This window comes from Delphinapterus leucas, chromosome 10 (genome assembly GCF_059928025.1).
Source record: "Delphinapterus leucas isolate spDelLeu-1000000601 "Yukka" chromosome 10, BTC_Dleu_Yukka2, whole genome shotgun sequence".
NCBI classification, from domain to species: Eukaryota; Metazoa; Chordata; class Mammalia; order Artiodactyla; family Monodontidae; genus Delphinapterus; species Delphinapterus leucas.
Genome location: NC_143138.1, coordinates 85,455,013 through 85,476,465, shown reverse-complemented (window position 1 = coordinate 85,476,465; position 21,453 = coordinate 85,455,013). Strand labels below are relative to the sequence as shown.

The window sequence follows — 21,453 nt, the reverse complement described above, 5'->3', positions numbered from 1 at the left end:
TTCTAGGTGGTTAGGTGTTTTGATCATGTCTTCTTGGTGTTTGTCCTAGATTAAATGCAGGTTCACTGTTGTAATCATTGGTGATGTTTCGTGCTGCGGAGCATCTTTTTAAAAGGATACTTTATCCACTCACACACACCTGTCCCTGTTTGCATATAAAAATATTCAGACATGCCCATCTGTCTAACATTACAGTGTGTCTACATCTGTGCTTAAAAGGCCACTGCAATAGGAAGAATTCATTGATGACCTTCCAGACTAGGGTTAATGAAAATTTTCAAATGTTCCAGCTAGTGTTTTCCAAACAATGTGAAACTTGTGCATAAACATCCCCCCCCCACAAAACATGCCCGCAACAACGGTGGAGGCTGTTCACTGTACGTGAATCTGACCTTCAGGAACCTTTTTTAGCTCATCAAAATTAGTGATGCTGAGAAATCGGGACATCAGTGCATAATGACTGTGAAATTAGGAATGAGAGCTCGCTATGCAAATGACAGGACAAATCATGTGAAAAAGTCAAGATAAACTGCATATTAAGACATTATGTTACATAAAATTAATACTGCATTCCTCCCTTTTGCTTACTGCTCCCCTGAAAGATTTTTAAATTCTTTTATCTTCTAATCAGCTATTGTCTGCTGGGGTTTTTTTTTTTTTTTTAAGTGGCACACAGGCAAAGTGCAAAACATGTTATTACCTTTTATTGTAATACATGAGATGACAGCAGATCCTTTTTAACAAAGTATATCCTTTACTGCTTCTTGCTTCTTGCTGTCACATGTTTGATTAGAAACCAAAGAAAAGTAAGGTGGTTAAATATTACTGTTAGAAGACATACAGGTTTTGTCTTTTCTTTCATTGTTTTTTTTTTTTTTTCCCCTTTCCTTATCTTTTTATTTGGTGTGTGTGTGGGGGGGTTAATTTTTCATGAAATAGTCTTCTTGTATTACGGGGCCTGACAAAATGGTTCTCGTGTAGTCTGCAAATTAAACACAAGTGCAGTGATTATTTTGAATAGCTAAATTACATTCTAGAAAGCTTGCAGAATTCATAGCATTGTCATTAGGTATCCGCTTGAATACAATTTGTGTAACCTTGGCCAAGACAGCCTGTCATTTTAATGTCAGTGTTTTATCTGAACAAGACATCATCCTTTCAGATACAGCGTGCAGGTTCCTTGCAGAGATGCCCGTGCAGAAACGTGTTAACAGTTGCAAATATGAAATGCTATCAAGTTCATCACTGTAGCTGTTTGTCACTGAAATGTCATGGAAAGCAGCTTTTAATGGTATCGCACATAATATGAAAGAATTGAGACATCTGTGTGCTGGGTGAATAAGGAAGGCTAAAAGGCATCAGAGGAAGGGTCTGTGTTGAAGTTCGGAAGGTGCATTCAAGGTTCAGCTGTCCACAAGACTCAGCGTTCATTGATTGTTCTTAAAACCACTGTCCACAGAGGAAGGGGATCGTATTAGCTCCAGCCGGGAAAGTACTGGTTCCTGTTTGCCTTCTTCCCTAAAACAAAATTCACATTGGCGTTAACATGCTACATCTCACTATGACCAAAGACTCATTCTTATTAAGAAACTGAGATCATACTAACCTCACTCCAGGTAGCATTTATTAAGCCTTTACTCCTTGTTCGTTTACCAGACCATCGGGAGCACTTGTCAGCGGCTACAGGGTTTTCTTTTATTTTTCTTTATTTAAAATCAATGTGCCTGATAGATTAAACAGGGTTTGTGGCTGCATCCCCTCTGGATAGATGCCCTGCACTTGGGAAATTGGCCAGTCCTGGAAGCAGGCTGATGCCGGTCAGTCCCTGGACCTGGAAGGCTGAGTGCTGCGGGCGTGCAATTTCCTGGCTTCCTATTTATCCTTCGTTAACGTTCTAGGTTCCCGTGTCAGTGGCTATGATGACACCTCAAGTTATCACTCCCCAGCAAATGCAGCAGATCCTCCAGCAACAAGTGCTGAGCCCTCAGCAGCTCCAGGTTCTCCTCCAGCAGCAGCAGGCCCTCATGCTTCAGCAGGTAATGGTCCTTCCTCCTCCCCCAGCATCCCGTGGCCCCTTGGGGCCCGTCCCTCCTCTCAGGATTCCCCTCACCTGAGCAGCTCCTTTGCCCGTCGAAGAAGCGTAAGCAGAGCAGGGAGGGTGGGGCAGGACGCAACATCGGTCCCTGGGTGATCAGTTGCATTAGCATCCCTGAAAGAGAGGGACCCTGCCAAAGCCACGAGGGTTTGGGCCTGGAGAGTACCCAATGGACTGAGATTAAGGCTGTAATTGGACTTGGTAGAAATAAGATCTTTTAGGCTTAGGGGGCTTTGCGCTCTTTTATTTGGAAAGCCAGAGGCTTCTAAATGGTGTGAATCAAAGCAAAACAGGGAGCACGTCAGGAGCAGGTTTAAAAGTGACAGCTCTTGAAGTCCCCATCTCCACTCAGAAGCTTACAGAATTTTTCTTTTAAACATCAAGAAGCATCTTGGAGTTGGTTAGTTGTCAGGTGTAGAGTTGATTTTACCTCTTTCGTGTTGGCCGACGCTGAAGCGAACTTCCGGTGCCATTGTGCCATGGGGGCCTCATCGTCGGACTTGATGGACGCCTGAACCAAATAGGGGAGACTCGGGACCATAGGAATGGGAGCTGCTGGGGTGAGGCCGTGGGGACAGGACGCAGAGGATGCTACCCACGCAGTTGACGTAGACACTGAACACAGGTCCCCAACACCGCCCAAGCCTATCACTTAGCAAGCATGGACGCGATTTGCAGTAGAGATGCACCAGACTCCCTCCGCAAGGGCGCTCTGGCTTTGTTGTACAATCAAAGGTCATCCCTTGCCTTCTGTTAATTAGTTTGTGTAGAAAATGGTATGTTTCTCATCAGTTCATTTTGGAGATTACTTTTCAAACAATAATGCCAAGAAGAGTCAGCGTGCGCTGAAATTTATTGTCGGGTTTCAAACTAAAGGTCAGGCCATTACAGATAAAAGGGTGCCATTTTTCAAATCGCAGCGTGTATATGGCACCGAAAGGGACAGTGGCTTGGCGCTACCCTCTGTTACTTACCGTCCTCTCTTTCCTTTGTAGCAGCAGCTTCAAGAGTTTTATAAAAAACAACAGGAACAGTTGCAGCTTCAACTTTTACAACAACATGCTGGGAAACAGCCTAAAGAGGTACCGACAATACATATTTTACTTTCAAACCGCAGATCCCAGAGGACTGTCTCGTGGCTATTAAACTGTCATTCATCTTTTAAATGATGGCACAACTGAGCCGACTGTATCGGTTCTCAGCCTTCAGACCGAGAGTTACTGTCCTGTTTTCTTTCAGACTTTCCTGGGTTCCATTTGCCGGCTGCCACATATTTTATAACACCACCCCAGGTGTACCTCATGTGGGCACTGGGAAGAGGGATCGTGGCAGAAACTTTAGGGCTGCTTTTGCAAACTGGTACCACTGAGGTCCAGGATCTACCTGGGAGAGGTGAGGTGCACTCAGTGAAATTATACTTGGTCGCACACTTGGTTCCCCCCCCCCGCTCCCAGCTCAGAGAGCTTGAGTATGTGGTGATGGCCTTTGCCTTTGGAAGAAGAATCTCTTACCCCAAAAGTCAGAGCGAGATTCAAAACACCCCGATCTCGGTTGAACTTCTTCCTGCAAGTTGCACGGGTCGTAACTGCTAAAGGCAGGCTTGGACTGTTTTGTGTTTTCCCGAGAAGAACTCGCGTATCGCAATAGCTTCTACGCACACGGTACTTTGTAAGTGCCCGTAGTGATCACATGTGCCCACCACCCAGTTAGGTGACAGTATTCACTCCATAAAAGGGAAGGCCTTCCCAGGGAGGGTTTCTGTCCCACCTTCTACGCAGTTCCATGTCGCTGAGGCTCAGTCAGATGGGGGAGTATCTCTGGGCATGTATGCATTATCGTGACATCTTTCTGCCCATTCCAAAGTTATCCGCTGTAACTTATCTCCTCGTGTTTTCACGGTGGACTGAAATTCTTTCCATTTGAGTGTTCTCCTTGGAACGACAATTCAGAGTTTGATAAACAGGTCCGAATCCCGCTGAACAGCTTCTGTGCTGACCCAGAGGAGGCAGCCACTTGCTTTAGTTTACAGGGAGTCCCACCAGGTGACCCCACCCCCCACCCCACCCCTGTCCCTCGCAGGAGCCCGGATGCTGAGCTCAGGTGCCGGGAAGCGCTCGTTTTACATCCTGGGAATGAGCCAGCCGTTCTCACTTTGCCGTCTCCTCCCTCTGCACAAATTGGGTACATTTTCCGTGCCCTGCCAAGTTTTCATCCTGGAGTCCTGTTTAGCAGCCTGGGTGGAAACCCCTGCAGAGTAGGGGCAGTTTGGGGGTGAAGGGGAGGAGGCGTTTTAATGAAACTGCTGACACAACCTTAAGTACGGTGGCGCGCTACCCGGTGCTGCTATAATAAAAAAGGGAACAGATTAAAAAGTGTCTAAAATGTAAATCTAAAGGACTAACAGTAATTAAAATGGAAATGGCACAGGGAGGGAAGGCATGTAATTGTGAGATATCACTGTGCAGAAGGCTCTCAGCTTTGTTTTGCTGGCTGTTTTTCTAATTCAGTAGGGCTTACTCATCAGTGGCAGTTCAATGCGCGTTAATGACTCTGGGATTGCAGGCATCACTCTGGACAAAGAAATGATTATTGTGCGGTCAAAAGAAGTTCAAAGACAAGAAGGGAATTTCAGTTTTTTCCTTAGAGATCCACATTCAAGAGCATATAAATTAAGCCAAATGTTAAAAACCACAGTCTGAAAGCTGACTTCAAAGTCACAACTCTCTAATTAATGAACTGCGAGCTTCAGTTTGGACAAGTTGTGGTTTGATGCGCCCATAAATCAACATGACAGGCCTGTTTCACAGTCTCAGACAGTGCTCGTCACTGAGTCACATCAGATGTAAACACAGCAGAAAAAAGAAGGGATATGAAGGAGGTGCAATTGATCAACAGAATTGGTAAAAACCCACTTTTGAAGCACATTATGCATGATCACAGGAAATGGTTACAGCCTCAAGAGGTTTCCCCTTCTGCTGTTGCTTTTTTGAATCAGATTTCTAACAGCCTTCAAAAGGGAGAATAAGAATTATGGAGTTTCTCCCCTGTGGCTCACAGGCAATAACCCCCTGTTGTTATTTTGTGCTTCTTTCTTTTCAAAGGCATCAAAATTTAGTTTTTTAAAGATCTTTAACTCTATATTTGAAGACAAACAAAAAAGGGCCGCACTGTCATTCTTATCAGTTACCAGGGATTGTGTTTTTCCTTTCTGTTGCCACTTCTTATTAACCTCTTATTTGGTCTGTTAGACATAGTTTGGAATGCACGTCTGCATGCTGGGAGAACATGAAAGTTCAGATGAGCTCAGAGGGCACATAAAGAAATATGAAGCCGAAAGTTACACAGCAGAAGGAAGGATAAAAGTTAACTCTCCCAAATTGCTGCTGTCAGAAAGGGGGCATCTCGGGCGCTCAAAGACGATGGTGGTGTCAGAATTTGGGAAGGGAGTTGCCGGGAGAAAGGGGAATACTTTGTATCTGAACCCAGGGGAAGGTGGTTACACTGTAGTAGCATTTGGCATCTCCAGGACACTGCGTTTGTCGTGGTCACCCTTTGCCATCCCTTTCGAAAGGCAGAGATGACGTTGCCTTCACATCCTGAAGGGTGGGTAGACCCAGACCCGCGGGCATGTCTCCTTGGATCCTAGCGGTGTGTTCACAGTGCCACTGGACGTGGCCGAGACCTGTTGTAACAATGATGAGGAGAGCCCTGTTTCCCGAAGGTAAGCGGGGAGCCTCCTGAAATTACCATGCAGGTGGTGGGCCTTGTGTGCTACCATGCAGTAGAGTCACATGGTAGCAATTTCATGATGTGGACTGGTGGTCAGGATTTTAACGAGGTTTGAACTCGGATGTTGACAGATGGAACAAGTATATTAATTTACTGAATCCCCAGTCATTAGTGGCTCATAATTTTTGAATCGGCAGCCCTCCCCCTCCCCCACCCTTTCCCCTCTTTTGATCGCCTCTGCAGTAAGACACTTGATCCTGGGCCAGAGCAACGTACTTTAGTCTCTCTTTTTTTTTTTTTTTTTTTCCCTCAAGTTGCCTTGAGATGTTTCCTTGAGAAAGTCAGGCCCCACGTTGAGTTTAGACCTAAGACCTTCCTTGGGAGATGGGTGCTCTGTAGCCCCAGTACAGCTGGGATTTAGGTGACGGCTCACGACTCTTTGACGGGACGGGTGTGGAAAAGAGAAGGCAGAATTGATTTTAAGTCGAGCCACAAAAAAAGATCCCATCCTGTGTGGGTGAGGTAGGCTAAGTTGATTGTTTTAAAAGGGCCGTTTGTCCTGGGCAGTTATGACAGTTTATGTTAGGCAGTAGGCAGGAGCGAAGAAAGGAAAACAGACCTTTGACTGCAGCGCCAGGGAGGGGATTCGAAATGCAAGGTTTATCAGGGCATTTTAGCATTTTAACACCGACTACTGACCTGTCCAGGGGACTGCACGGAGACCTTTTTTGTATGCATTCAATTGTGAGAAGTAAACAAACGGGCTCGTATCCTGTGTTTGGTAACTGGGTGGGGAGCACAGTTTGGCAACCAGTGTTGCTTTTAAATTCTTTCTTTGGACAATGGGCCTTGTATACTTTTATATCCTGACTTTTCAAACGCGGACAGCTCTCATGAGCTTTTCCTAGGGATGGCCACAGAGACAACAGAACAGCCATCAGTCATTTTATATAAATACACAATTTCTAAACATTTCATTTACAGTAAGATGGGAAACACTCTCCCCAAAGTCCAGCACCCTCCCTGCCCCATGATTTTCTACTTCAACAAGAGCTAACTCCCTGATCTTTTGTTGTATCAATGTTATTTTTCTTCTCTTCCTTCCCTCACCCATTTTTTTAAACGCCGTGAGTTAATATCTGTTGAAGAAGTGAAAAAATCACTTTGACATGAATATAACTATCATTGGCTCTTACATTAATGTGAGAACTTGGGAAGGGGTGAAAACAATTGGGTCACTTTATGCATGCTGTTCTTCAAATGAAAACACTGGCTTTTCATTTAAATTTACTTAAATTTTTGTTGTCAGTGGTATAGAATTTGTGTTTTGGAGTGAAACGCAATTAACTTTCTCAGTGGCATGGTAGTAAGTCTGAAATTGCTTGCTAATATGAGAATGATGGTTTTTACTGTAAAATAAACTACATGGAGCCCAAAAGGAAACCACCATTTTTCTCCTCCTTTGAACTTTACATCAGAAGGTCTTGATACATATACCGTTTTATGGATGTACCAGATCAAGGTCATGCGCTAGGTTAAGTGAATGCAGTTGTTTGTAAAGTGTAGTTATGAGAAGCTCTGTGAAAGAGTTGTATTGTCCTCTTGGTTGTGAACGTGTCTGATGTTTTGAATAATACTCAGAATTGGGAGAACGTATCTTGTTCTTTTCTTAAAGAACCTTTTTCTTTCTTTTCTTTTTTTTCCTGCCCCCAGAACTCCCTTCCCAGAGAAGGGTTAATTTCCCTTTCATAATTGTTAGCCATAATGTGGCTAAGACCTCCACCTCGATTTGATTCCTAGCAGATTAAGGATATTAGATAATTTCCTTCTATTTATTGTAATACTGCACTGTATTATCTTTCTATCACTCAGATAATTACTGAGGAAATCTACATTAATTTTTTTGGCTGGAGCGAGACCTGCTAAACACAGGAATGATGTATTGATGTTTTACACAACAAAAGTTTTCCTCCTGTCATTGTCCGATCAACAGAAAGATATTTATCATTTCGCAAAGCCCCTTCTTTGCAAGAACAAAGCGGGCGGGGAAGCAGACCTCGGGGTTTCTGAAACTCAAGCCAAGCGAAGGCATCTGAAGCTTAAAGTGTCCTTCATATTAAACACTCACAGCCGAGTACGATGTTGTTTGCTAAATTATGAATGTGTGTAATTAAAATCTAGTGGCTGTTTCTATGAAAGATTTACAATGTTATTTCATCGTTTGTCATGGCTAATTAACAATATTAGATGAAGTTTTTCTTCTTCAAAGGTCTGATTTTTTCTCATTTATTTATGTCAGAAGTGATAAACAGAGTAGTTAAAAGCTTCTCCCCGTGCAGGCGGGATGGAGGCAACTTGTCCCTTCACACCTCGGAGGTTCGGGGTTCAAATCCCTCCAGACCTGGAGTGGTATATAGCCTGCCTGCTGCTCCTGTGTCTACTAAGAAATTTCAGAGTCTAGAAGTCTACACCTTGGCTAGAAGAACTCAGGCCTTTCAGACCATAGGAAAAGCTGCCTTGATTGTCAAATTATTTTCCTACGGGAGCCGGCAGCAGAAAGGGCCCACACCCAGCCCCTCGCTTCTCTTCGGAGGTGATGTGTTCTGTCCCTTTGAAAGCAGCCTTGACCCCGAGCCCTCCGCGAAACTTTAGTGAGCGCTCTCAGTCCTGGCTGGCGACAGTGTGTTTGGAAATGCCCATACGTTTCACCTTCCCCCAGCAGTGGCCATCTCATTTTTTTTTTTTTTTTCTTTCTGATTTCTTCCAGCAACAGCAGGTGGCTACCCAGCAGTTGGCTTTCCAGCAGCAACTTTTACAGATGCAGCAGCTACAGCAGCAACACCTTCTGTCTTTGCAGCGCCAAGGCCTTCTAACGATCCAGCCGGGGCAGCCTGCCCTTCCCCTCCAACCCCTTGCTCAAGGTAAGCGTCGATGATGGTTACAGAAGGCGCTGCTCTCTGGAGACTCTGGGGCGGAGGAGAGGGTGGGGTCGTCTTCTTCCAGCTCATCGTGAAGGAGATTGTCCGTTTAAAACACGCCGATACACACTCAGAGGCAAAGCCGGATCAGGTAACAGTGATGGACGTTTCCAGAAGCCAGAGTGCTCGTCGGTGCCAAAAGGAAGACCTAGGGTGATCTGGAGGCTTAGCAGGATCAGAATGCTGCACGTTTTTAGAGTAAGAGAAGGCAGTGCTGCTGTGACTGAGGGAGCATTTTAATCAGATCTTCTCGCGTTTTCAGTTTGGAATCACAGATGCATTTTCTTGAAGGCTTCTGTTAGTCATTTTAAGATGTGTTGTACATCCTGTAACTTGCTCTGTGTTAAATCGTAGTAATGCTTTAGAAATGCCACTTTTTAATATCTAGGGAGAAACTCAGGTTTCTTTTTCTGTAAACGACGATGATTCATCTCTTGCTGTTACAAAAGCCAAGGTTGTTTTCTGTTGGGTTCTCCCTTTTCTTTCTTTTTGTATTCACCTGACTGTTGGTTTTTGAGCCAGTTGGTTCTGTACCCGTCAGAACAGGCAGCCTGTCCAGCTCCAGCTCTCTTTCGAAAACTGGAGCCCTTTGAAAAGGAAACAAGATTTCATGGATTTAAAAATTTCTTTGGAAGAGCCACTGACGTGTTCTTCCAATGGGTGTTGGACGTCAGAAAGAAATGAGTACTCTAGCTGTTTATAGGACATCCTCTGGGTTTAAGCAACTCTAACTTTCATGTGTGTAATGTGATACACAAATGGATTATTCAGAACCAGCAAGAAGGAAAGGCAGGAAGGAAAGAAGAGTCATGCCGTGTTTTGAAATACAATTCCTCCATCCCGTACGGGGTGTGGTAGATTTCATTTACCTCCTCAAGGCCCATGGTAGACTCGGATGTATGTGTATATGTGCCTCTCAAGGCTGGTAGCTAAAGCCTTTGGTATCTTGGATTCAGTTTCATTATGAAAAGGTTCAGAATATGGAACGTCTTTCTCCCCTCATGGTGCTGAAGGCGTGGCCACGTGTTCAGTAACTTTTGGTGTCAAGCGGAGCCGGTGAGGCTTGTGTGCGTGGAATCTTGATTCTCGAAGTGAGTCAGCCACACCCAACTTCTGTCCCTCCTGGGGTTCTTTGGGTTTTGTTTATGTTTTTAGTGTTGAGACCAGGGCTTTTTCCTCCTTTAACTTCCCTCTTGCCTCCCCTCCCCCTTCTGCCATTACTGCTCATCCACGCGATATATAATCAGCATCTCCGTTGCTGTCAAAATAGAAGATTTGGTAACTGAGCAGTGCCGGGTGGGGTGGGGGTGGGGGAAGCACACACGGGCTAATGCATTTTTGTGCTTGCGAAATGTTATAACGTGCATTAATTACGTCTTTGGGTTTATTGTTGGCAACATCACCGGCTGGGCTGACACACCCATTGGACTCGGCGTCCACCTCTCTCATCTTTTCCCACTGCTCCCATACTATTAAGTTTCTGCACTAAGGTTCATTGTTATAGTACATCAGTTAAGCTGTCCAAAAGAGGGCAATTGGGCAGTGACAACAAGACAAGCTCATGTGTAATGTGAAAGAAATGAATGTGGTGATGCATGAAGTGTAATCTCTGCAGTAACATATCAGAGACACCGGTTGGTAATTTACTAGTCATGGCATTGATTGATACGCTTAGCAGCCTGCTCTAACTCTTAGCCCCCGTGACATTAAGACGACGCATATTTACAGCCTAAGGTGGTGCCTTTGTGTGCGCCCGGGATGCATAAACGCAAATATAGATATTTCTCCCAGTGAAGTGAACCACCAGTGTCATTGCCATCTCTCTTGGAATCAGGAGGTTGGTTTTGTCTCCTCTAAACCCTCGCCCAAAGTGGCTGGAGAATTCAGTCATGTTGGACTACAACACAGGTTTTTCTTTTTATCAGAGAGATGATGGCTTAAAACTGATGTCATTATGAGGTTTAAATCAACTTTCTGCTTGCTTGAACGTGGTCACCTGGCTCTGGAGGTACAAGGACAAAAAAAGGTTGATCAGCTCTGTCTTGGAGCCAGTGATACCTGGGGTTGTAAAATTGAGTTCCGTGAACGGTAATCTGTCAGCTGTCCCCGCAACATACATTTTTTAAACCTGTGTCTGCATTTTCCTTTATAATAAAGGGGCCAGTTGTCCTGGAAAAAGAAATGCAGCAAGGCACAGGGTTTATGTGTTAAAAATGCTGGTAATGCCCCACTTCAGGATATAATCATCATGGTTCTTTTACATACCTGTACGGTCTTGGCTAAGTTGCCTTAAACATGCATGTAAATATCAAAGTATATGAAGAAACAGAGAGTAATATCTTGAAGCCTCTTCCCCCCCCGCCCCCCCCCCACACACACCCAGAGGTTTTAGGTTATGAAACGGAAGGACTTTTCTTTGGATGTTTTTAGGGCTGTTGTAGGACCTTCTCTCTGTTTTACATTATTAGCGTGTGTCTGTTTTTCCCTTGGTGTCTTTAATCATCTCATCTTCCTCAGCACCTGTAATCCCATAAAGAAATAGACTTTCAGTATCATTCTGACTTTTTAATTCTTTAAAATGTAAACTATAGCTGGGAGAAAATTCCATGCCTGCTGATGTACCTGTTAATGGATTTGTTTAACTTGGTACTGTTATTCCTATCTACCATTTTTTTGGAAGAAGTGCATGCTTTCTGGACATTTGATGTCCATTTAGTCTGATGAGTGACTAGCTTACCTTTTATCTGTCACAATTCTATCATGAGATCTCGGCTGTCAAATAACAGCATCGTTTGGTAGATAGTATTCATTGAACTAACAGTTTAACATCACTAACAAGGTGTAACATTGATGGAGGAGACCAATTTGACTGCCTTTTTGTGAGTCTGATGACAATGTTCTTCACCGTTATTATCACATTGAAATTTGACCCAGAAGGATGCCTCGTTGTCAGTCAGTGAGTTCCTGTTTTATTTACCGTTTCTCCTTCTGGGCGAGGGAACTGATTTGCTAGCCTTATTGGACTAGAAGGAGAGGAGAGTAGCATTAATGTACTCGGTGGGCATTACAAGTGTAACAGGGCATTTCTCTTTGTCTTTATTTGCTGGATAAACAGCTTACTCTTGAAACACCTTCCAAGTTCTGCTTCTGTCGAGGGGAAAGTGTTAACACGGTTCTTAGAAACCGTGGTGTGTTCTTCCTTCTTCCGACCTCCCATGCACCTGACCCAGAAATCAATTAGTCTGAGTTGAGAAATAGGTGGCTTGTTCTTTTCATGCATATTTACTCCCCAGAAAATAAAACTGGGTGTTGACTTGTGTGGCTTTATATCACTGTGCCACCATCCACAGACAAGCCTATTCACTATTGTTTCAGTTGAATAAATAGTGGTCGGAGGGTCAGCCATCTTCGCAGGTAATTGGTGTGCAGACATCAGCGGTGGCCTGTTAGCTACAGACACACCCCACATGTCACCTCGCAAGGTGTTGGAAAATAATAGCCCAGATGCGGCAGACCCGGACGCGGGATTGTGTGGTGACCTTTCCCTTTGTTTAATTTGCCTCCGAGGTTTAATTTCAGGGGACAAGTCATAATTGAATATGCCTAATAACTAAACGCTCATTTGGGACAAAATCCATCAAAATATAATTGGCATTTGATTCTTATGAAGGAAGAAGAAACCCGACTTGGCTGTCGAGGATGCGTTCGAAGAATATCTGACCACTTAATGTATCATTTGAAGCCTCCTTTGTAATATTTATTAATTGCAGAGACTCGGGCGTTTGAACATTTTCGTGGAGAACCGTTAGGAGAGACCAACTGTTTTTGTTAACGCTCCTCTCAGAAAGGCGGGGAAGGTTATTGGTCTGCTGTGCAATAATTTACTCCTCTTTGATATGCAAACGATCCACGGTGAATATAAAAAAATCCTATCAGACTCATTTCACAGTTCTTAACCACTCGGATTCTCTGGAGTCCATCGCCTCGTTAGACCAGCGCTCTCCAATGCTAGCATAATTAAAATCTTTAACAGTTTAGCAAAGTAAAGATGTTTGGCTGATCACGTTGAGATGATTATCTATCCATTGTATTCTAAATGACAAAAATAAATTAAATTTAGACCTTGGCATTTTTTATTATGTGTTTCAAATGAATGTAATGCGCACAGCCTTCTTTTTAAATTCAGTACCTTAGGTTTGGTCAGAAACATGCCTGTTTCGGTTACTGCTGTATAGTTAGAAAATGGCAGGCTTTCTAGGATAGCTGGGTTCCAGTTGATTGAAACAATGAACTGTGATCCAGGCGTCCAGTTCTAACGCGGCATTGCCTTGTGATGTCCAGGGGCTATGATTTCTTCCAGGTTGTCCTCCTAGGTGGTTGTTTTTGTCGGTTGCCATTCAGAATATTTTTCTTCTCTGTGTGTACGCACTAGAATACGCCTTGAGGTAGGATTTGGAAATCCTGAGCTGTAGAGGCATGCCGCCAGAATAAAGGCTGCAGGCCCACAATAGTGAGATTGGCATCCTGATTGTATCTCTTCTTGGGGGAAAAAAAAGCAAGTTGACACTTACTGCCTAAGACCCATGTCCATTCTGACCCCCTTAAAAACAAGAGAACTTCACTGCTCCAAGTTTCTTTCACGTTTTCATTTCATTCTGCAGTGGTTCATTAGCATGGATCTAAGAAATGACAGTAATAATAGTGTTACTTGTATAAAAAGTTATACAGTTTTTCAGTAGACACGTCCATCAATTAAGCATGTGGTACAAGAAACCAAAATTAATGAGGAAGATAGGTGTGTTAATGAAATAATCATAGTATAATCAATTTGACTGTTAAAAGTTGAAAAGCATTTCAGGAAGACAATATGAATTCATAATTTATGTCTAAAAGTGATTAATAAAAACTGTATTTAATAACAGAGCTATTTGTCATCATTTAAGGCTTAAGCACAAAAATTATTCATTTTGTGGCTCGTGTTGTCATGATAGTATACGTTGAACAAATTTATTCTGAGCCCTTCTTTGTGTCTAAAACTACAGTAACATCTATCTGCATTTCCCACCCCCACCCCCCCCCCCCCGCAGCGATTTAGAAACAACAGTTTGGATGGAGGCATACAGTCTTTGCAAGAAGTAGCTGTGTTTTGAATCCTTTTCACGGGTGTCTTTTATGTGTGATGAGGGCACTTCAGGGGGAGGACACGTTCGTTCCTACCGTATTTGCCTTAGTTGAGAGGGAAGGAAAAAAACTGAGCGCACCAAACCCGCTCCCCCCAACACTGGGCTTTGTTTACTGACTCTCTGATTTAATTACTGTTTGAAGAGGACGGAATTAGCTGTTAATTGATTTAATTATCCAATTTGTTTGTTTCAGGCATGATTCCAACAGAACTGCAGCAGCTCTGGAAAGAAGTGACAAGTGCTCATACGACAGAAGAAACCACGGGCAACAATCACAGCAGTTTGGATCTGACCACGACATGTGTCTCTTCCTCTGCACCTTCCAAGACCTCCTTAATAATGAACCCACATGCCTCTACCAACGGACAGCTGTCAGTCCACACTCCCAAAAGGGAAAGGTAGGAACGCCCATCTGAGATGTGTCCAAAGCTGTCTTTGACGCGGAGGGGTGGGTGGCCGGGCCTCGCCATATCTTGGTGATCTCTAATTGGGTCCATGTGACTGGAGTGTGCATATAATTACCTCAGAATGTACTCAGTGTGGTGCAGGTGTGAAGCATCTGATTCTTGTCACCTTTTCAGCATGGAATTAGCACTTATGTAGATCGAACCTGAGCTTAGGAACTCAGGCAGAGTCTTTTGGTCTCTCATCGGATGGGCTGGATTTCCACGCTTCCAGACTTACTCTTTCTGCCAAGTGCCCGCTCCGTACACGAGCTGATTTCCTTGGCTTTAAGCGTCTTCTAAGGGAACAGCGTTGTCTGCTGTAGGCTGTGTTGAATCATGGTTTGAGAAAAGGTAGAACACACACTACTCGGCACTGCCCTCCTTGGAGGCAGGGAGCCCACCTTTTTCATCATCATGTCCCCAGAGTACTTGGCCTTTTTTTTTTTTTTTTTTGGAAACCATCAGTGAATGTTTGAGGGATGGAGAGATGGAAGGGGTCCACGTGTATACACGCACAAGCATACACAGCCACTTTCTCCTGCTCATGGGACATATGGTAGCATTGACTCAATTTCTGTCTTCCTGTTTGGAAGTTAAGACTTTATATTTTTTGATTGCCCGGAGCTTCACTTGGATGTTAGTTGAAGGTGAGGTTGACTGGGAGGTCCCAGATATATCATGTGAGAAGACGGCTCTAAGAAAAAGGAAGCTGTGAATCCATGTTAGTATACCTTAGCACGCAGAACTATTAATTCCACTGTTCAGTGCTTTTCCAAGGTAGAACGTATATATAAAACCTTTTTTTTCAGTTTAATGTTTTTAAACTGTTCCCTGTGTATTTCATATGCAGAGTGTCCACCCACAGGAGGAAAGAAACCTCAAACGTAGTAGGTGATAGTAAGTGTCACTTCCATCAGGAAAACCAGATTATTTTGGTTGTTTTAATAAAAGTGACCCAGTGAAAGAATTTTGAATTTTATTTTTCAGTTAAGCAGTTAACACATATAATTTCATGTATTTCTTGAAACATTGAACCTTAAGAAGCCCACTGATTTAATTAGATGTGTATCTTTATACCAGCAGCATTTTATCCATTTAGAGCTTAGTAAACACAGAAAACAGTATATGAATGTTTGTGTGTATCACATTCCACCGTAAAAACCATGAGAGGTTTCCAGAGATGAGATTATATATGTTTTAGCCAAAACTTGCAACTGTCCTTTTAAAATCACTTTAGAGTTTCTGTGGCAGACACAGAAGGACTAAAAGATGCTTATAACTTACTGGTTTAGAAGAGCTTGAAAAACAGAATGGTGGGCAGTAAGAATTAATTTGGAGCCATTGGACCAAATGTGGCTTCTTTTGTTTCTAGTGAGCATAGATTTAGATGTCTGGAGACCAGTCTTAGCTCTCGCTTTATAATCTCTTAGAATGCCTTTGTAAGTAAACAAACAAACAAACTAGACCTTAGATAGCTTTTGAAGAAAAGGTTCTAGGCTGTTGTCCTTTGCTCTACTTGCGTTTGGTACCCTGAGGTTGATGCTGTTCGATTACTGCAGAGGGATCGAATTACATCTTTATCCATAGGCAGAGCAGGAGACCATACGCTGAAAAATGCCAACTGATGCACTTAAGGTATTTGTTGTAATCTTGTCAGCCATTGTGGAGCCTGCACAGATTTCCTGTGACACAGAAAGCTCTCCCTGTTTAGATGCACCATGCTCAGTTTCATTCTAAAAGGTTATGTATCTGGAGTCAGGTAGTAGATTAGCAAGGAGGCGAATAGGAGAAGAATAGCCCTTTTCATGTCTTAAGGTGCATTCGAAAGTAAATGGATCTCAGAGGCAGTCTAATTCTAGGAGAATCAGTTCGTTGGATTTCTCGTTTTATGGTCCTTATGTGTCTGCACAAAAGTTGGGCTTAATCTTCATTTATACTACCTGCCAGCATTCGAATAAGGATCAGAAAAGTATTTCGATTCCACCGAACCTTAAACTGGATATAAAAACAGGCTGACTTTTCCAACTGTTCATGCAAAGAAGAAGCAACTATGAAATTATATGCTACGTGCTTAACCTCTTGGACCTCTCAGGTTCTGTTACCTGGGAGGTTCCTAGGCATGGCTGGGTTAAAACAGATTCTAGTCAGCACATTTTAACCGAACGTAGCAAATTTGGCAAATGAGTACCTTAGGTTAAAGATATGTCAAAAACTTAACAAACTTAAAAAATTGATCACTAGAAATTCAATTATTAGTTAGCCAGCTTTGTATATAAGGACTTATAAATGAGTGTTTTTACCCTCTGAGGGTTTATTTTAAAATCTCGTGTGATATTACTGTTGAAACAGAGGAAGATGGTTAAAAAAAAAAAAAAAAAGCTGTCACTATCGAAATATGTTCTCACTTACACAGTGAGTTGTCATTTGTCTCAGGAGTCCCTTGGAGAAGTTTCATCCCTTACTCACCAAGGGCATTTGTGAAATGGATCTCTTTCGAAGCTCTCCCTTGATTTCTACGTGATATTCCCCACCACATCCCACCCCCGGTGCTCCTGGACCTGTAGCTTAGGTTACCAGCTTTAAGGATTCTTTCTGAAAGGACTTGGGGAGTGCTCTGTGTAAAAATTCATCGGGCCACGGTGATATCGTGAGAGTTCTGGTGTGTTTTCCAAGTTGCGAGTCGTCTCCCGATCACGACTGGGCCGCGTGTTTCCATGCCATGTGGAAGACCTCCCCCGCCCCCTTGCATCCTGCGGGCTCCCATGAGCAGCCACCGCAGCAGCAGCTCTGGGGTTTGGTGAGCTGCAATCTGTTCAGGAGATAAATCATGTGCTTGGCCCGACACTCCTACTCTCCTCTTTAATTTGTCTTACACAAGGAAAATTATAATTAAATCATTCAGGGTAAACCCTTGAGTGTAGAGAAGGGAGAAAAAAAAAAAAAACACACTTTGGTAAAGATTGCCAGTAGAAACCCACTTCCCCGTTGCGCAGGGTAGAGACATGTATCAATATTCAGCACCGTCAGGGGAGGAGCGGCCCATGTGATTTGCGAGGCAGTTGCCAACGCTCACATCAAGGCTTGTTAAGATCCTGTCCCCGTGCAGTCACGGACCTTCCGCGTCGTTAGAATTCGGCACTGGCGCCATGCTTCGTGCTTTGATTTCCTCCTGAGGATTTAATGAATGTTTATTGTGCTGATTTTATATATATATTTTATATATATATTATATGTATATATATTATATATACACGTAGTATGTATATATTCGTTGGCGCGATAAACCTACCTCTGTTGTCAGGGCCTGAGAGAAGCGTGGTGGGAATGAAGTTCAAAAGGCAGGAGCTAAAGAGAGCTACAAAGGGAAGCAGGCACATTCATACTACCTCTTACTGTCATTTAATTCCACAGGACCAGGGCGTCATGACTTCTTTGGTAAATAGACAAAACTCCGACCCGGGATACCTGTAAACACGGAAGATAACTATCTCGTTTCCGTAACTCTGTCTGACTATCTCACTTTGGGAAATTCCAAGTTTTGGTGTGGGTAAACAAAATCAACGGCGTGCAAATGAAACATTTATTAAAATGCTAAATTTAGTAAAGCCCTCTGAGCTTCTAGGATCAAAGCAGCTATGTAAATACAAATAGCAATTACTACTTAAGTAATTGCCTGAATTAAAATTCTATCACATTATATCATGGTGCACTAGGGAAAGGGCAGGGAACTCTCATTTAATCCATTTTTTTCTCTGTGCCAAGCAGCTGGTTAAACTCTTACCTTTGGAGGGATGTCTCAATTTTAGCCACGTGACTGCTGGGAAACAGCAGGGTTTATTATACCCATTTTACAGGTGAGGAAGTTGAACCATCAAGATTTAAATAAGCGACCTGGGGTCACAGAACTCGTTAGTGGCATAGCCGAGATTGAAATTCAAGTCTCTCTTTTACTTCATAAAACAGCACTTAGAGATTCCATTCAGTATAGAAGTGAACACTTAATTATGATAAACTAAAATCAGTGCTCCTAAAAGAAATTTGGAAAATTCAATTCAACAACACGTGTATTGACTTAAAATCCTAGAGTTCCCTCTGTTAAGGTGGATACAGATAGTTCCTAGGCGTCTCGCGAAGGGAGGGTGGGTGGAGAGGATTTGCAGAATGTAAATCATTTACGGTCTGAAATGGCACATAAAGAACAAAAATGGACCCCATGCAGGATTTGCACACAGGCAGATGCAAAACAAGCCTCTCCCTCCTTTCAGTGTATCCTGACTTTCCTTCCTGCCTTATAAATCTTGCGTTTCCTCATTGAACACATCATCTGGTCTCTATTCTGTTTCAGCTGTCCCTCTGTAGTCCATGTCAGAGATAGGCCTTTTTTCTGATCCTCCCCAGCTTTTTGCTTTTAGTTCAACCACCATTAGTAGATGTTTTATAACTTGAATGTGTCTCAGATGCATAGCTCTTCTAAATATTTGTTCCAAGGTTTTCCTTAAGCATTTGGTGAAAGGTTTCTTTAAACTCTGGAGAGGTCCCAGGTTGTGTGGCCTCTTCTTGCTTTGAGGCTGTCATATTCTCAGAATCAGGTGACCCACATTGGGCACCTCTCTCTCCCTCTCTCTCTCCCCCCCCCTTTCTCCACCCCCTCTCTCTCCCTCCCTCCCTCCCTCCCTCCCTCCCTCCCTCTCTCTCTCTCTCTCTCTCTCTCTCTCTCTCTCTCTCTGAGGCCTAACCTGCCTTCTGTCCCCGCAAGGCACCTTCCTTTTCCTTCTCATCTGTTGACACAGCCCTGTGTATTCCAATTGCTTGCGATTTCCACACTTCCTAGCTGGCAGCTGCCTTCAAATAACCCCTGAAGGTTTTTGCTTGGCTCGTGGACTTTCAGACAGTTTCACTTGATTCACAGTCTCTGTTTTTGATTTGTGGCCTCTTGACATATTGCCGTGGATTTGACTGTATAACAATAACATTTGTGTTGACCAGCCCTTCTGTTTTCAAAAGGCAAGGGACTCTGAGTCGTGGACATGCTTGGTGTTTCGTTTCCCTTTCTTTCTTTCTTTTTTTTTTTAACTAAATCCTCTGTTGATGAATAAATATTGGTGCTCTTGGTTTCCTCGCTAACGTTCTAGAAGCTTGGTTTCAGAACTCTTCTGGTTACACAAGCATTTAGCTTTTGCATATTTTCATATTCATATTTAGGGCCTCTGGAGCCAGAAATTTAAGTAGTAAGCTCTAGGTCCTGTGACTGAATAGGTCTTCCTCATTTCAACTTTTTTTTTTTTTTTTTTTGTAGTTTGAAAATCAGATCATTTCTTTTGATTCGAAGCACTTGAGCAAACTAGCGACCCCAAATCTTCCCTCCCCGTTAGATTCTTTTGGAGAACCTGCAGTCACGTTGTCCCAAATTGTCCTCAGAATTCTCACTGCTACTTCTTGCCCATATAGGTTGAGGCGTTTGATCTATTACACAGGTCAGCAAATTATGGCCTACCGGCCAAGCCCGGCCCACTTCTTATTTTGTAAATAAAGTTTTATTGGAACACAGTGAGGCTTATTCATTTACACGAAGTCTATGGCTGCTTTCACACTACAATGGCTGGCTTGCACACCATCGTAAAGCAATTATACTCCAATAAAGATGTTTAAAAAAAAAAAAAAAACAATGGCTGGCTTGAGTAGTCACAGCAGAAAGCGTATAGCCCACCAAGAGTAAAACATTTACCATCTGGCCATTTTACAGGAAAAGCTGGCCGACTCCAAGGTTAACCATCAGACCAGTGTTTCCCAGATTGCCTGATGATAATGTCACAGGTATTTGTTAAAACATAACTGCTTCCTAGGCCTCTCCTGTGAAGATTCCATTGGTCTGAGATGGGGTGTGGGAATTTTCTGTTTGTCGTGCCTACCCTAGATTCTTGCTCCTCGAAGGCTGTAGATCAGCAACTTCAGCATCACGTGGGGGCTCGTTAGAAATGCAGACTCTCAGGCCCCACCTTGGATCTGCTGAATCAGGGTCTGCATTTTAACCCAGTCCCCGGGGCCTTGACGTGCCCATTCAAGCTTGAGAAGCACTGCAGGTTAGCATGCTCAGTTGACCTGGGTTTGGGCGCTGCTGGAAAGAACAGAGTTTTCCCCCCACATTTTGATGATGCTCCCAGACACGTTCAGTCCACAGAACCAGTGGTTTGCGATTCCGGTGTGGGCCAGCAGGGTACAGGTACTGCTACTGCTGGAAGGAATCAGAAGCTGGTATATGATGGTGATGATCAGGCAGCTAACTTTTATTGAACTATTACTTTGTGCCAGTCACAATGCATAAAGGACTCGACAGAAGCGTTAATACTGATTTTCCCATTGTATCCTCACGACAACCCTGTGGGGTCCTGTTCTCTTTGTACAGGTAGTGTTGGGCCCAGAGGAAATTTATAACTTGTATGAGCCAACCAGCTAGTTAGGGACCAGGCAGGGACTGGAACCAGGGTGTCCCCGAGCCTAAAGTCCTTGCAGTGGCTGCCACGTCCTGCTGGTTCCCAGATGGGAACCACTCTGCTCATCAGAACCACCTGGTCTCCACCCCAGACTCTGGGTTACAGCCTCCAGGGGATAGAGCTTGGGGATCAGAACCAGACCGTAACCTTCCAAGGTTGGGCCATAACTAGGGAGAAGCCCCACGCGTTTCTCTGCGGCCCGTTCTTCTCCCCCGCCGCATCTTTTTGCAAAGAGGGAAGGCAGGGCGCTGCACACAGGTGATGAGAAGTGGAGAATATAGAAAGCAGGCGGGGCATGTCCTGTCAGGTGTTGTAGGGACAAGAAAGAGACGAGGGTGCAGCCAATTGCAGAGGCCTACACTCAGGTGCTGCTTTCTGCCCCAAAGCAGACCCTTGGCAGCGTCAGCTGTCCCACGTCTATCTGCAAGGGAGGTCGCCTGTTTAGGCCAAAACTGTCCCTGCTTATGTCGGAAAGACGCTCCTGGGGACATATCAACATTTCATGCCCCAAAGTGCTACTGGGTGTTTGGC

The 21,453-nt window shown here is 43.7% G+C and overlaps 1 protein-coding gene across 12 annotated transcripts in view; it reads left to right on the top strand.

The window, feature by feature from the left end:
• FOXP1 (forkhead box P1) overlaps positions 1 to 21,453 on the top strand; it is a 502,532-nt gene that overhangs the window by 403,620 nt on the left and 77,459 nt on the right. For 11 of the 12 annotated variants that reach the window (XM_089918160.1, XM_089918159.1, XM_022572557.2 and 8 more), the window contains 4 exons: positions 1,899 to 2,036; positions 3,091 to 3,177; positions 8,592 to 8,745; positions 14,179 to 14,383. In XM_089918160.1, coding sequence (XP_089774286.1) covers positions 1,899 to 2,036; positions 3,091 to 3,177; positions 8,592 to 8,745; positions 14,179 to 14,383 — 584 coding nt within the window. The remainder of the gene's footprint in view (positions 1 to 1,898; positions 2,037 to 3,090; positions 3,178 to 8,591; positions 8,746 to 14,178; positions 14,384 to 21,453) is intronic. The other variant, XM_030762349.2, reaches the window with a different exon arrangement.